This window comes from Mobula birostris, unplaced genomic scaffold (assembly GCF_030028105.1).
Source record: "Mobula birostris isolate sMobBir1 unplaced genomic scaffold, sMobBir1.hap1 scaffold_1923, whole genome shotgun sequence".
Classification (NCBI taxonomy): Eukaryota; Metazoa; Chordata; class Chondrichthyes; order Myliobatiformes; family Myliobatidae; genus Mobula; species Mobula birostris.
In genome coordinates, this window is record NW_027274971.1 from 24,639 (window position 1) to 39,493 (window position 14,855).

Genomic DNA, 14,855 nt, shown 5'->3' on the forward strand with positions numbered 1-14,855 from the left:
ACCTACCTGGCTCGCCCTCCCAAAGTGCAGCACCTCACACTTGTCTGCATTAAATTCCACCTGCCATTTTCCCAACCAGTCCAGATCCCGCTGCAAGATTTGACGGTCTTAACCCGTTCATCCTCTCCCCGCTGACTCAAATGTTTTTTTTCCTAATTACGGACACCAGATCACTCCCAGGCTCAGCTGCCCCTCGTTCCCAACTTGTCACCTGCAGCCTATTAAAATCCAGCTTGTCATGGTCCGAATTGGGGTCTCTGTAAATTTACTTTGTTTATGTTACGATTCGGACCGTTGACTCCCCGTTTCCCTTTGGTTCCCTGTTTTCCTGTGTCCCTCGGCTTTGGTGATTAGAGGCAATTTACTCTCACCTGAACCGGTAGTTTATAGTCTCCAGTTTTCAGCCGTTCGGCGTGAGAACGTCTGCAAAGTCACCAAGGTACGGCGTGCCAATGTCATCTGGCTGGAGCAAGCCTAGTCTCCGCCCGAAGCGAGTGCCGGTAATTCGCCTTTCCTCACCGGAGCAACCCTGTCCAGTTACCTCGCCAAAGCGAGCCTGCAAAGTTTCCTCACCGAGGTGGGTCCGTCAGTTAACCCGCCGGAGGGAATCAAGAACCGCTGTCTACTGTCCCCGGGCCGAGTCAAGAGCTCACCACTACCCAGAGGCTGCAAGTCAAGTCCTGGCTCCAGGGGCACCCAAGTTCCGAGTCAAGTCCCGGCCCTGGTGGCATCCAAGTACCGAGTCGAGTCCTGGCCCTGGGGGTCTGTGATTCCTGTCCTACCCCCCTGTCTGAATCCCTTCTCCACCCTCTCACCTCTAGCCCTCATCTGCAGCCCTCGCCTGCACTTCAGTCTAGTTCTATCGCCGGAGCTAGATAGGTATTGTCTGGTGTTCTTTCGTGTTTGTCTTGTCTTGTCCTCGCCTCCGTGGGGTAAGTCTGGCCGTCTTGCTGTTGCCCCGCGGGGGGTCATGAGTCCCGGCCCTATGTCCTGTACCCAAGGAGGGGTCCTGGCTCTCTGTTCTATGTGTGAGTCCCGGCCCTATGTCCTGTTCCCAAGGAGGGGTCCCGGCTTTGTGTTCTGTGTATGTGTCCATGGTTACATATACCTGCTCTCCCGAGACCGAGGCTCTGTTTTCCATGTTCCTCCTCTCCCTAGCCCATGTCATGTCCATGCCTGGTTCTGGGGTCCGAGCCCGAGGCAAGACCCAGGTACTGGGTCCTTGCCCAGTCTTGGGCTCGGAGTCCATACCTATCCTCCCATAGCCTCTTCATGTCTCCTCTAGTTCTGGGATCTGATTCCGAGTCCCAGCCCAGACCCTTAGTCCCAGCCTCGTCGTAGTCCTCAGTCCTTGTCTGGTTCGTTATTCCTGCTCCTGTCTTGCTCTCCTGGTATCGAACAATACACTAAATCTAAGTAACCTCACAAGATGTGTCTTGCATTTGGGTCCACCCTTGCTCCCAGTGCCCGCCCGCCCCCACTGTGACACAGCTCTGATCCACTGTCCTTCTTCACTTGATCAGCTGGCCACTGCCGGTTATTCCTAGCCTCCAGTTACCTGGTTTCGTTGTCGAGTTAGGCACCTGCTCTCACTTGTTTAGTCCCCCCCACCACCGCGGCCTGTTATTTTTGCAGTTGACTGTCCTGTGGATAGTCAGAGGCTTTTCCCCAGGGCTGAAATGGCTAGCACGAGAGGGCAAAGTTTTCAGGTGCATGGAAGTAGGTACAGGGGAGATGTCAGGGGTAAGTTTTTTTACGCAGAGAGTGGTGAATGCGTGGAACGGGCTGCCAGCGGTGGTGGTGGAGGTGGATACGATTGGGTCTTGTAAGAGACTCCTGGATAGGTAGATGGAGCTTAGAAAAACTGAGGGCTATGGGTAACCCGAGTTAATTTCTAAAGTAAGTACGTGTTTGGCACAGCATTGTGGGCCGAAGGGCCTGTATTGTGCTGTAGGTTTTCTATGTTTCTATGTTTTTTTTTAATATTAAAGTATGGCTCATTGCTAAGTCATCTCCACTGCTCTATGCTTGGGTTAAGCCTCATTACATTACCTGACGTGCTTTTGACTGATTCACTGTGAACTCTCCTCCAACATGTCTGTAGGGCTCTCAGTAATACTAGATGGACTGTTAACTGTTGATCAATTATTACCAGAATGGTTTCTCTGAAGTGTTATATTAAAATGGCTTCTCGTACTGTTAACTGCTGAGCAAGGGGTTCTCTGTAACTGCAATGTTTGGGTTAAACAGTGTGATCATGGAAACAGTATTCATTTGTTAGCCAGTGGAAGTCATGTTCTGTTATCTTGTACCTGCGTGCTGAGTTGAGGAGCGCGGGCTTTTTCGGGAGGCGAGCGGAGAGGACCGACGTGTGAGGAACGGACAGCGGTTCCAGGGCAGCGGACACCGGACCTCAGGGGTTCGGAGAGTGGCCGGAGTCTCGGAAGGACGTTGTGGATGGAGTCGGAGGCGTGAGCTCCAACGTATTAAAATATTGTGTGCACCAGACTGATAAGTTACTCATGTGGCGTCCTTTCCTGTAGTTGTTTCTACTAACCTAACACCAAAAATTTGCTATAGAGTACAATTCTTTACTCGCACTTTGTATATTGTCTCATATTTGTGTCGTGGCTGTTCATTGGGCGACTCACACCTTATCTGCACCAAAGCATTTGCACTGTTTGGCGGGGTTGATGGCTATTCACCCGAGGCAATGGGGGGGGGGGTCAGTGGGGCAAAGACCGTTACAGGATCATAACCTTCTCATAGAGTTTGGGAGGATTTCCTGTCTCAATGACCGGGGGGCTACGCAGGCTGGAGTCAGGGCTTTGTGCCTTGGCTCTTGGTCGGGTCAACCAAGCCAAACAGGTCAAAGGGTAGAGGCGGACTAAGAGCGGTCCGGGTTTGGGGGGTTCAGCTCAGGGCTAACTACCCTGACCGGTCAAACTTCAGAAGTTTTCGGATGACTCTGCCATAGTTGGATGCATCAGCAAGGGAGATGAGGCTGAGTACAGGGCTACGGTAGGAAACTTTGTCACATGGTGTGAGCAGAATTATCTGCAGCTTAATGTGAAAAAGACTAAGGAGATGGTGGTAGACCTGAGGAGAGCTAAGGTACCGGTGACCCCTGTTTCCATCCAGGGGGTCAGTGTGGACATGGTGGAGGATTACAAATACCTGGGGATACGAATTGACAATAAACTGGACTGGTCAAAGAACACTGAGGCTGTCTACAAGAAGGGTCAGAGCTGTCTCTATTTCCTGAGGAGCCTGAGGTCCTTTAACATCTGCCGGACGATGCTGAGGATGTTCTACGAGTCTGTGGTGGCCAGTGCTATCATGTTTGCTGTTGTGTGCTGGGGCAGCAGGCTGAGGGTAGCAGACACCAACAGAATCAACAAACTCATTCGTAAGGCCAGTGATGTTGTGGGGATGGAACTGGACTCTCTGACGGTGGTGTCTGAAAAGAGGATGCTGTCCAAGTTGCATGCAATCTTGGTCAATGTCTCCCATCCACTACATAATGTACTGGGTGGGCACAGGACTACATTCAGCCAGGGACTCATTCCACTGAGATGCAACACAGAGCGTCATAGGAAGTCATTCTTGCCTGTGGCCATCAAACTTTACAACTCCTCCCTTGGAGAGTCAGACACCCTGAGCCAATAGGCTGGTCCTGGACTGGTTTCATAATTTCCTGGCATAATTTACATATTACTATTTAACTATTTATGGTTCTATTACTATTTAATTATTTATGGTGCAACTGTAACGAAAACCAACTTCCCCCGGGATCAATAAAGTGTGACTATGAAACTATTCCAAAAACGTCAGTGAAGTCTCCTTCTTCATCCGAGTGAGATGTTTTGGACGGACAGAGATGGAGGACTTTTACTGGAGCCCTAAACAGCGCCGGTCAGTAAGTGAGCAGGCTGTGAGCTCACACAGCGTTGTAATTATTAAAAGAAAGCTGTGGTCTAGCCAAGAGCAGAATCGAGAACCTCCCTGTTACTAGGGAGACGAGATAGCCTGACGAACCTGCGTTATCTGCGGGACTGGTTATCAGATGGAGCCCACAATCGCGCCTTTGTCACACCTGTCACCGCTGACAGACGAGAGTGACATTTGAAAGCAATGTCACCGGCTGACAGGGTCACAAAGGAAGCTCTTGGCACATTGGCCTGCATAGATCATAGCATCGAGCACAGGAGATGGGAGTCTTATGTTGAAGTTGTATAAGATGTTGGTGAGGGCTAATTTGGAGTATTATGCACAGGTTTTGGTCACCTACCTACGGGAAGGAGATATCAATCAGGTTGAAAGAGGACAGAAAAAAATTTACAAAGATATTGCCAAGGCTAGAGGACCCGAGTGATAGGGAAAGGTTGAACAGGTTCGGAATTTACTCCCTGGAACGTAGGAGATTGAGAGGAGATTTGGCAGAGGACTACAAAATTATGAGGGGTATAGATAGGGTAAATGCAAGCAGGCTTTTTCATAGAAACATAGAAAACCTACAGCACAATACAGGCCCTTCGGCCCACAAAGCTGTGCCGAACATGTCCCTACCTTAGAAATTACCTAGGGTTACCCATAGCCCTCTATATTTCTGAGCTCCATATACCTGTCCAGGAGTCTCTTAAAAGACCCTATCCTATCCACCGGCAGCCCATTCCACGCACTCACCACCCTCCACTGAGGTTGGGTGGGGCACTGGAATGAGAGGTTTATGGGTGAAAGGTGGAAAGTTTTAAAGGGGAACGTGAGGGGAAACTCCTTCACTCGGAGGGAGAGCGTGGAACAAGCTGCCGGCACAAGCGGAGGACGAGGGTACGACGGTGACGTTTAAAGGGAAGCTCGGGGAGGTAGCTGGGTGGAAAGGGGTGCGGGTCGACGGGAGTAGAAAGGTTTGGCACAGACTAGATGGGCTGAAGGGCCTGTTTCTGTTCTGCCGTGCTCTATGACTGCTCAGGAAGGAAGATAATATGCGTGAATATTCCGTCAGTTCTTCCCACGAGTACTAAGTTAACCAATTCAATCTCTTGAAACTAACCTGAGCAGCTGTGGACTCTTTCTCTGCCACACTCTGGGTGATGTTGGGGGGGGTGGTGGGGAGCACAATATACTCTCTATATATATTTTTTTAACAGGTATTCACTCCCTCTGTGTCAAAGGCAGCCACGTATCTGATCAGACCGGTAATCTAAACCTGCCAACAAACCGGATGATCGAGTTGTTCAAAGTCCACCATTGCTCCCTCAGCACACTTCACCAGCGAGTGCAGAGACAAGCCAGCAAGGGAGATGGGGACCGTTCCGGTTTTCCGTGAGCGGGAACGAGGCCGGGCGGGTGGATGGGAGAACCCCTGAGGCGACCGGGACCAGGCAGGCTCGCGTCCCCGTCGCTGACGGAGAGGGTGTGTGCCTGTGCCCGAACCGGACGGGAACACTGAGGGAAGGCATTTCCTCCACAGACTCTGCCCTACAGCTCAGCTTACGGAACCAACCCACCGGCAGAGCCACTGGTGGTAACCGTACCACAGGCTGTCCCCACCCCTCAACACAGGCAGAGGGTTTACCCCATCATAACCTCTCCCACAGCCCACCCTCACCTCCTCATCTCACCTCAACTGCCTCAAAAAAAAACCTTCTACACTGTTGCTCATCCCCCCACCAAACCTACAGCCCTCACTGCCTCCTCCCTTGCCTGCCCCTCTCACCTCCTGCTCCCTTACCTTGTCCCTCACCTCATCCCTCACTTTGTCCTCCCCTACCACCTCCCTCCCTCCTCCCTCACCTCATCCATTACTTTGTCCTTCCCCACCTCTTCCATCACCTCCTCCCTCACCTCCTCTATCCTCTCTTCCTCCTCCCTCACCTCATCCTCACTTCCTCCTCCCTCTCCTTACACCCCCTCACCCTCATCTCTCCTCGCCTCACCTCCCTTCCCCCTTCACCTTATCTCACCTCTGGCCCCTCACCTCTTCCCTCATCTCCTCTCCCCATCCCCTCACCCTCACCTCCCCTCCCCCTTCACCTTACCTCACCTCTCCTCCCCCTCACCTCACCACTCATCTCTGCCCTTCCCCTCTGCTGGGTGAAGTCATTCCCCATTGTAGTGGCCGAGTGTGTTGGGACCCCTGGTGCTGCAGGTGATACGCTGATGATAACTGCCCTGAGATTTCTTCACGCAAGCCTGACCCAACAACGGTCTGAAAAGCCGTCAGGCCTGGCTGTATCTTGCTTGCTGACGAGAGCGTGCAGTACATTGAGTGTCTGATTACCATCGGCGTTTAGTGGTATGTAAACTGCATGGAGTGTGGTGCGTGGCCAAGTGGTTAGGGCGTTGGGCTCACGATCTGAAGGTCGTGGGTTCGAATCTCGGCCAAGGCAGCTTGTTGTGTCTTTGAGCAAGGCACGCACTGCTCCAGCTGAAAATGGGTACTGGCAAATGCTGGGGGTTAACCTCACGATAGACTGGCGTCCCATCCGGGGGGTAGTCTCGTACTCCCAGTTGCTTCACGCCACAGAAACCGGCATAAGCACTGGCCTGATGGGCCACAAAGGCTCGGGACAGACTTTGACTAAACTGCATGGAAGAGAATATTTTCTTCGGTTGGTCTGGGGATCAAGAGTTCCAGAAAGAGTTCATCATTGAACAAAGACTCCCTCCCTGCACCAACACTTCTCTGAATCAGCAGCCTGGCTCAACCTGCATATCAGGAAGCCCTCAAGTCTGACCAACATATCTGCAGTGAGCCACGTCTCCGTGAAATAGAAAACGCAGCAATTTCTCATCTCCCTCTGATATCGCAATCTTGCCCTCAACTCCTTGATCTTGTTCTCCAGCAACAACACATATGCTAACCGGATACTGGGAAGAGGGAGTTTCATACCCCAGCTTGGAGTCCACCCCTCCTCCCCCATGGCCATGGCGATGTATAGGAATCTTCACTTGGTCCTACAGCGAGCAGTTTTGGGCCCCTTATTTAAGAAAGCATGTGCTGATATTGGAGAGGGTTGAGAGGAGGCCCACCAGAATGATCCCTGGAATGAATGGGTTATCATACAAGGAGTGATTGATAGCTCTCGGCCTGTACTCACCAGAATTCAAAAGAATGAGGGGGGGATCTCATTGAAACATATTGAATGTTGAAAGGCCTCGATAGAGTAGATGTGGAGAGGATGTTTCCTATAGTGGGGGAGTCTAGGACCAGAGGGCACAGATAGAGTGGATGTGGAGAGGATGTTTCCTATGGTGGGGGAGTCTAGGACCAGAGGGCACAGATAGAGTGGATGTGGAGAGGATGTTTGCTATAGTTGGGGAGTCTAGGACCAGAGAACACAGATACAGTGGATGTGGAGAGGATGTTTGCTATAGTGGGGGAGTCTTGGACCAGAGGACACAGATAGAGTGGATGTGGAGAGGACGCTTCCTATAGCGGGAGAGTCTCGGACCAGAGGACATAGCTTTGGAATAGAGGGACGTCCATTTAGAACGGAGATGAGGAGGAATTTCTTTAGACAGAGGGTGGTGAATCTGTGGAATTCATTGCCACAGACGTCTGTGGAGGCCAATTCACTGGGTGTATTTAAGGCGGAGGTTGGCAGATTCTTGATTTGTCAGGGCATGAAAGGTTAGGGGGAGACGGCAGGAGACCGGGTTTGAGAGGGAAGTGGATCGGCCATGGTGGGATGGCTGGGAACACTCGATAGGCTGAATGGCCTGATCTTGTTCAAGTTTTAAGGTCTTATGTTTGCTTGCAGCAGGGAGATAGGGCCGCTGTGTCCTTCAGAAGACGGTTCAAATGAACATGATTCAGAGGGGAATTACAGGCTGCAGACTGCGGTGAGAGTAGTTCAAAAGAAGTTTATATAGAAGTTTTGTAAGCTGCCTGAAACACGTCGCCGTGGTTCACCAGCACCAGCGTCATCGTACTGTGACATTACTTGAGTGACTGGTTGGTTCTCCATCATATCCGACGGTGACAGTCAGTTTTGTGCAGTTCTGCCGTGTGTTGGGGGCCGAGGGGGGGGGGGGGGGCGCCTGCCGGAGACCAAGTCTTGAGAGACCTGGATGCCCCACCATAAGGACGTGGAAACCGTGCTGGACCTGGCAGTGGAGGTGCTGCTCCTTTTCCTTCCTTGTCGGGCAGCAATAGTACTGCCTGGCGTCTCTCCTAGAGGTTGCAGTGAACGGTTCTAAGCAAGGATCGGCGGACAATCTGGTCTCACGTGTCCTCTTTCAGATGTTCTGTTATCCAAGCAGCAACACCATATGTGTGTGAAAACAGATAGCATATTTTGCATATTACAGACAGTAATATGCAAAATTCTTGGACACATATATATTGCTAGGGTGCCTAAGACTTTGGGCTCAGTCTAGTAATTTTATGCATTGCACTATACTGCTGCCACAAAGAAAGAACAAATTTCATGACCTATATGAGTGATGATAAGCCTGATTCTGATATGGGACTGAGAGTGGGAAGGGGAGTGCAGAGAAAGGGGAGTCACAGTTGGGAAGAGGGGAAGGGAGAGGGGAGGGAGTGGGAAACACCAGAGAGACATTCTGTAATGATCTGGGAACCAATTGTTTGTGATCAAATGACCTTGCCTGCTGTCTCAGGGCTGGGTGTCTCTGTACCCCCCCATATCCTGGCACTGCCACTTGTCCCTCACCCCTCCCTTGGCGCTCCACCCTCGCCATTCCCAACGTCCTCTGCTCCCGCCAGATTTACAAACTCGCTCTCCGCTCCACGCTGACAAACACAGTAGTGTGTGCAAAGTCTTAGGCACTCTAGTTATATACAGTATTTGCGCCTGAGAATTGCCCACAGGACTGTATGTATTGCAAGGTCCTGCTGCTACAAAGCAACATATTTTTTGACAGATGCCAGTGATACTAAATCTGGTTCCGATTCTGACCAGGACAGCTCAGAGTTGGGAGCCGAGTGGCAGACACAGAACATAGAATAGTACAGCACAGTACAGGCTCTTCGGCCCACAATGTTGTGCCGACCCTCAAACCCTGCCTCCCATATAAGCCCCCACCTTAAATTCCTCCATATACCTGTCTAGTAGTCTCTTAAACTTCACTAGTATATCTGCCTCCACTACTGACTCAGGCAGTGCATTCCACGCACCAACCACTCTCTGAGTAAAAAACCTTCCTCTAATATCCCCCTTGAACTTCCCACCCCTTACCTTAAAGCCATGTCCTCTTGTATTGAGCAGTGGTGCCCTGGGGAAGAGGTGCTGGCTGTCCACTCTATCTATTCCTCTTAATATCTTGTACACCTCTATCATGTCTCCTCTCATCCTCCTTCTCTCCAGAGAGTAAAGCCCTAGCTCCCTTAATCTCTGATCATAATGCATACTCTCTAAACCAGGCAGCATCCTGGTAAATCTCCTCTGTACCCTTTCCAATGCTTCCACATCCCTCCTATAGTGAGCTGACCAGAACTGGGCACAGTACTCCAAGTGTGGCCTAACCAGAGTTTTATAGAGCTGCATCATTACCCCCGCGACTCTTAAGCTCTATCCCATAAGCTTTCTTAACTACCCCATCTACCTGTGAGGCAACTTTCAGGGATCTGTGGACATGAACCCCCAGATCCCCCTGCTCCTCCACACTACCAAGTATCCTGCCATTAACTTTGTACTCTGCCTGGGAGTTTGTCCTTCCAAGGAGTACCACCTCACACTTCTCTGGGTTGAACTCCATCTGCCACTTCTCAGCCCACTTCTGCCTCCTATCAATGTCTCTCTGCAATCTTTGACAATCCTCTGCACTATCTACAACACCACCAACCTTTGTGTCGTCTGCAAACTTGCCAGCCCACCCTTCCGCCCCCACATCCAGGTCGTTAACAAAAATCACGAAAAGTAGAGGTTCCAGAACAGATCCTTGTGGGACACCACTAGTCACAATCCTCCAATCTGAATGTACTCCCTCCACCACCACCCTCTGCCTTCTGCAGGCAAGCCAATTCTGAATCCACCTGGTCAAACTTCCCTGGATCCCATGCCTTCTAACTTTCTGAATAAGCCTACCGTGTGGAACCTTGTCATATGCCTTACTAAAATCCATGTAGATCACATTCACTGCACTACCCTCATCTATATGCCTGGTCACCTCCTCAAAGAACTCCATCAGGCTTGTTAGACATGATCCGTCCTTCATCACTGCCAACACGTTCTGGTCAAAATTCAAAGGAGCCTCTTGTTGTTCCACTGCGACGGGGAAAACCCAGGTGGAAGGGTCTCAAATGACAGCCTCCCTGGAGGTGAGTGACTTCACCCTGGAGGGGGTCGGGGTGGGGGGGTGGGGGGATACTCATCGCAGAACTGGTGGCGGACCTGAAGCGTTAACTCCGCTCTCCCTCCGCAGCCGTGGCGGACAGCGCTCCCGCTGAAGCGTTAACTCCGCTCTCCCTCCGCAGCCGTGGCGGACAGCGCTCCCGCTGAAGAATAATCTCATTGGTGGATGCATGATTATCGGCACCCAATTGCCCACCATTGAGAACATCTACCATAAACGCTGCGTGGGCAGGGCGAAAAGCATTATCAGGGATGCATCTCACCCTAACCATGGACTTTTTACTCTCCTCCCATCCGGTAGGTGCTACAGGAGCCTCCGCTCCCGCACCAGCAGGCACAGGAAGAGCTTATTCCCTGAGGCGGTGACCCTGCTGAACCTCACATCACAGTATTGCACCCGTCTTGTACTGTCTCAGTACTTTTATATTTGTGTGCTGTAGCACTTACTTTTTATTCACAGTTAGTTTGTAAATAACACTATTCTTTGCACTGATGCTAACTGCATTTCATTGGCTTTGTAACTGTACTCGGCACAATGACAATAAAATAATCTAATCTAATCTAATGAGCAGTCTGCTCCGCCGAGGAGCTGGGGAACTGACTGAGGACAGACTCCGAATCGTGCGTTTATCCGGGGGGGGTGGGGGGGGAGGGAGTGATTCACGTCTCGGCATAAAAGGGCAGGTTAATCTGCCAGTGACATCTGACCTGACCCTGATTACCGCATTAATATTGTGTGTTACGTGTACGACTGTGTTCTACACTCTACTCTGGGGAAACGCTTGTCTCGTTTCTACAAACGTTAAATGGTCACTTATGTTTTACATATACAGACAAACAGTTAAATGACAACGGGCTTCACTTGGCTCCTGGGGTGAGGTTGTTTAACCTTGGTTTCCCAAACTCAGCAGTCCGCCTTGTTTGCAGAGCAAATCAATCACAGCCACGTGACCGGTGTCCAGGCACGATTTCCACTGTCACCAGGCAACACCGAAAGTGGTTTCAAGCGTGAGTCAGGGACTGAACTTTGAGTTCTCAGGCAGAGGCTGGGCGCCCAGATGGGTTCGCCCGCGCAGTACAAACAAAGGGTAGGGGGAGAGTGTGTCGCGGCAAGTGAGGAGGTTCAAAGCCAACTTTTTTAAAAAGTTCAGAGTTCAAAGTGAATTCAGTATCAAGGTACATACCTGTCACTATACACAACCCTGAGATTCACTTTGTAAGCCCATAGGGCAGTACAGGAGCAGAAGTAGGCCACTCAGCCCATCTAGTCTGCTCCACCTTTCCATCATGGCTGATTTACTATCCCTCTCAACCCCATTCTCCTGCCTACCCCCCTTAACCTTTGACGCCCTGACTAATCAAGAATCTATCAACCTCCATTTAAATGTACCCAGTGACTCAGCCTCCACAGCCGTCTGTGGTAATAAATTCCACAAATTCACCACGCTCTGGCTAAAGAAATTCCTCATCTCTGTTCTAAATGGACGTCTCTCTATTCTGTGGCTGTGCCCTCTGGTCCTAGACTCCCCCACTACAGGAACCATCCTCTCCACATCCACACTATCTGTGCCCTCTGGTCCTAGACTCCCCCCACTATAGGAAACATTCTCTCCACATCCACTCTATCTGTGTCCTCCGGTCCCAGACTCCCCCACTATAGGAAACATCCTCTCCACATCCACTCTATCTGTGTCCTCTGGTCCTAGACTCACCCCACTATAGGAAACATCCTCTCCACATCCACTCTATCTGTGTCCTCTGGTCCTAGACTCCCCCACTATAGGAAACAACCTCTCCACATCCACTCTATCTGTGTCCTCTGGTCCTAGACTCTCCCACTATAGGAAACATCCTCTCCACATCCACTCTATCTGTGCCCTCTGGTCCTAGACTCCCCCACTATGGGAAACATCCTCTCCACATCCACTCTATCTGTGTCCTCTGGTCCTAGACTCCCCCACTATAGGAAACATCCTCTCCACATCCACTCTATCTGTGTCCTCTGGTCCTAGACTCTCCCACTATAGGAAACATCCTCTCCACATCCACTCTATCTGTGTCCTCTGGTCCTAGACTCCCCCACTATAGGAAACATCCTCTCCACATCCACGCCATCTGTGTCCTCTGGTTCTAGACTCCCCCACTACAGGAAACATCCTCTCTATGTCCACTCTATCTGTGTCCTCTGGTCCTAGACTCCCCCACTATAGGAAACATCCTCTCCATATCCACTCTATCTGTGTCCTCTGGTCCTAGACTCCCCCACTATAGGAAACATCCTCTCCACATCCACTCTATCTGTGCCTCTGGTCCTAGACTCCCCCACTATAGGAAACATCCTCTCCACATCCACTCTATCGCGGCCTTTCAATATTCGATAGGTTTCAATGAGGTCCCCCTCGTTCTTCTAAATTCTAGTGAATTGAGGCCTGGAGCCATCAGACACTCTTCATATGACAAGCCTTTCAATCTTACAATCATTTTCCCCAACCTCTTTTGAACCTTCTCCAGTTTCAGCACATCCTTTCTCAGATAAGGAGCCCAGAACTGCTGACAGTACTCCAAGTGAGGCTTCACCAGCACTTTTTAAAGCCCCAATGTTACATCCTTGCTTTTATATTCTAGTTCTCTGGAAATGAATGCTAATATTGCATTTGCCTTCCTCACCACCTTCCTCAGGGAATCCTACACAAGGACTCCCAAGTCCCCTTTGTATGTCTGAATTTGCTCCCTGGTTCGAAAATTAGTCTGCGTTTTTATTCATTCTAACAAAGGGCATGGCCATACACTTCCCTCTCTATCTCTTTCCTCACCTGGCTATCACCACCTCTCCCCTGGTGCTCCCCCCTCCCACGGTCCACTCTCCTTCCTTCTCCAGCCCAATGTCTTTTCTGCCGATCACCAGTGCCTTCAAAAGGCTCAACATCACACGCCTGCTCTTCCATGACAGCCACAGTCTCTCTGGTGAAGGTCCTCTCACAGTGGGGTTCGGGAGGGACGCCAGCACCTGAGCAGCCCCTGTGCTCGGCCCGGTTGAGTTTTTGGTCAGTGGCAGATCTCCCGGTAGGTTGGCAGTGGAGTTCAGCACTGGTCCCTTTTTTAAAAGTCCGTCCCGAGCCTTGTGGCCCATCAGGCTGCAGCTTACGCCGATTTCCGTGGCGTGAAGCGACCGAGAGTACGAGACTCCACCCTCACCCCCCGGATAGGACGCCAGTCTGTCGTGAGGTTAACCCCCCCAGCATTTTTGCCGGTACCCAGTTTCAGCCGGAGCTGTGTGTGGTTCAGTGCCTTGCTCAAGGACGCAACGCGCTGCCCTGGCCGAGGCTCGAACCCACGACCTTCAGATCGCGAGCCCAACGCTCTAATCACTTGGCCACGCTCTGGCGTAGTCCGTTAGAAATCCTGTGCCGCACGGGTTTCACACGGGTGAGGCGCTTACCGCCCAGAGACCAAAGGCGTACTGGATAACCGGTCGTTGTAAATCGTCGCCGTGTTTAGACTGGGGTTAAGTCGGTGGGCCGCTCGTAGGGCCTGTTCTGAGCTCTAGGTAGATAAATACTCATCAGACATTTCGACCGCAGGGCGAGGCAGGAGACGACTGCCGGTACTTACGAGGGTGGATCTGCTGGCCGGTGGCTTGGAGCTGTTGCCGAGGCTCGGGGAGCAGGGCTGGTTGCAGAGCTCCGGGAAAGGGTTGGGGATGGCCGGCATCGATGACGTGTGCAGTTCCCCCTCCTGCAGCGGCCTGTGGGAAATTAAAACCACAAACTGAGTGCTGTCGGATGGCTCTGGGCTGTACCCTCTGGAGCTCAGAAGAATGGGGGTGGGGTGTGGAGGTGAGATTTCATTGAAACCTATCAAATAATAATATAACCATACAACAATTACAGCACGGAAACAGGACATCTCGGCCCTTCTAGTCCGTGCCGAACTCTTACTCTCACCTAGTCCCACCGACCTGCACTCAGCCCATAACCCTCCATTCCTTTCCTGTCCATATAACTGTCCAATTTAACTTTAAATGACAACATCGAACCTGCCTCAACCACTTCTGCTGGAAGCTCGTTCCACACAGCTACCACTCTCTGAGTAAAGAAGTCCCCCCTCATGTTACCCCTAAACTTTTGCCCTTTGTCCGGTGAAATCATCGGACAAAGTCAGCATGGATTTGTGAAAGGAAAATCATGTCTGACGAATCTCATAGAATTTTTTGAGGATGTAACTAGTAGAGTGGATAGGGGAGAACCAGTGGATGTGGTATATTTGGATTTTCAGAAGGCTTTTGACAAGGTCCCACACAGGAGATTAGTGTGCAAACTTAAAGCACACGGTATTGGGGGTTAAGGTATTGATGTGGATAGAGAATTGGTTGGCAGACAGGAAGCAAAGAGTGGGAATAAACGGGACCTTTTCAGAATGGCAGGCGGTGACTAGTGGGGTACCGCAAGGCTCAGTGCTGGGACCCCAGTTGTTTACAATATATATTAATGACTTGGATGAGGGAATTAAATGCAGCATCTCCAAGTTTGCGGA

The 14,855-nt window shown here is 51.0% G+C and overlaps 1 protein-coding gene across 1 annotated transcript in view; it reads right to left on the reverse strand.

The window, feature by feature from the left end:
* Window positions 1-14,855, reverse strand: part of LOC140192641 (growth factor receptor-bound protein 7-like) — a gene marked incomplete at its 3' end in the record, with an annotated part of 52,167 nt that overhangs the window by 9,258 nt on the left and 28,054 nt on the right. The window contains exon 3 of the mRNA XM_072250172.1: window positions 13,935-14,067. Within this exon, the coding sequence (XP_072106273.1) occupies window positions 13,935-14,067 (133 nt within the window). The remainder of the gene's footprint in view (window positions 1-13,934; window positions 14,068-14,855) is intronic.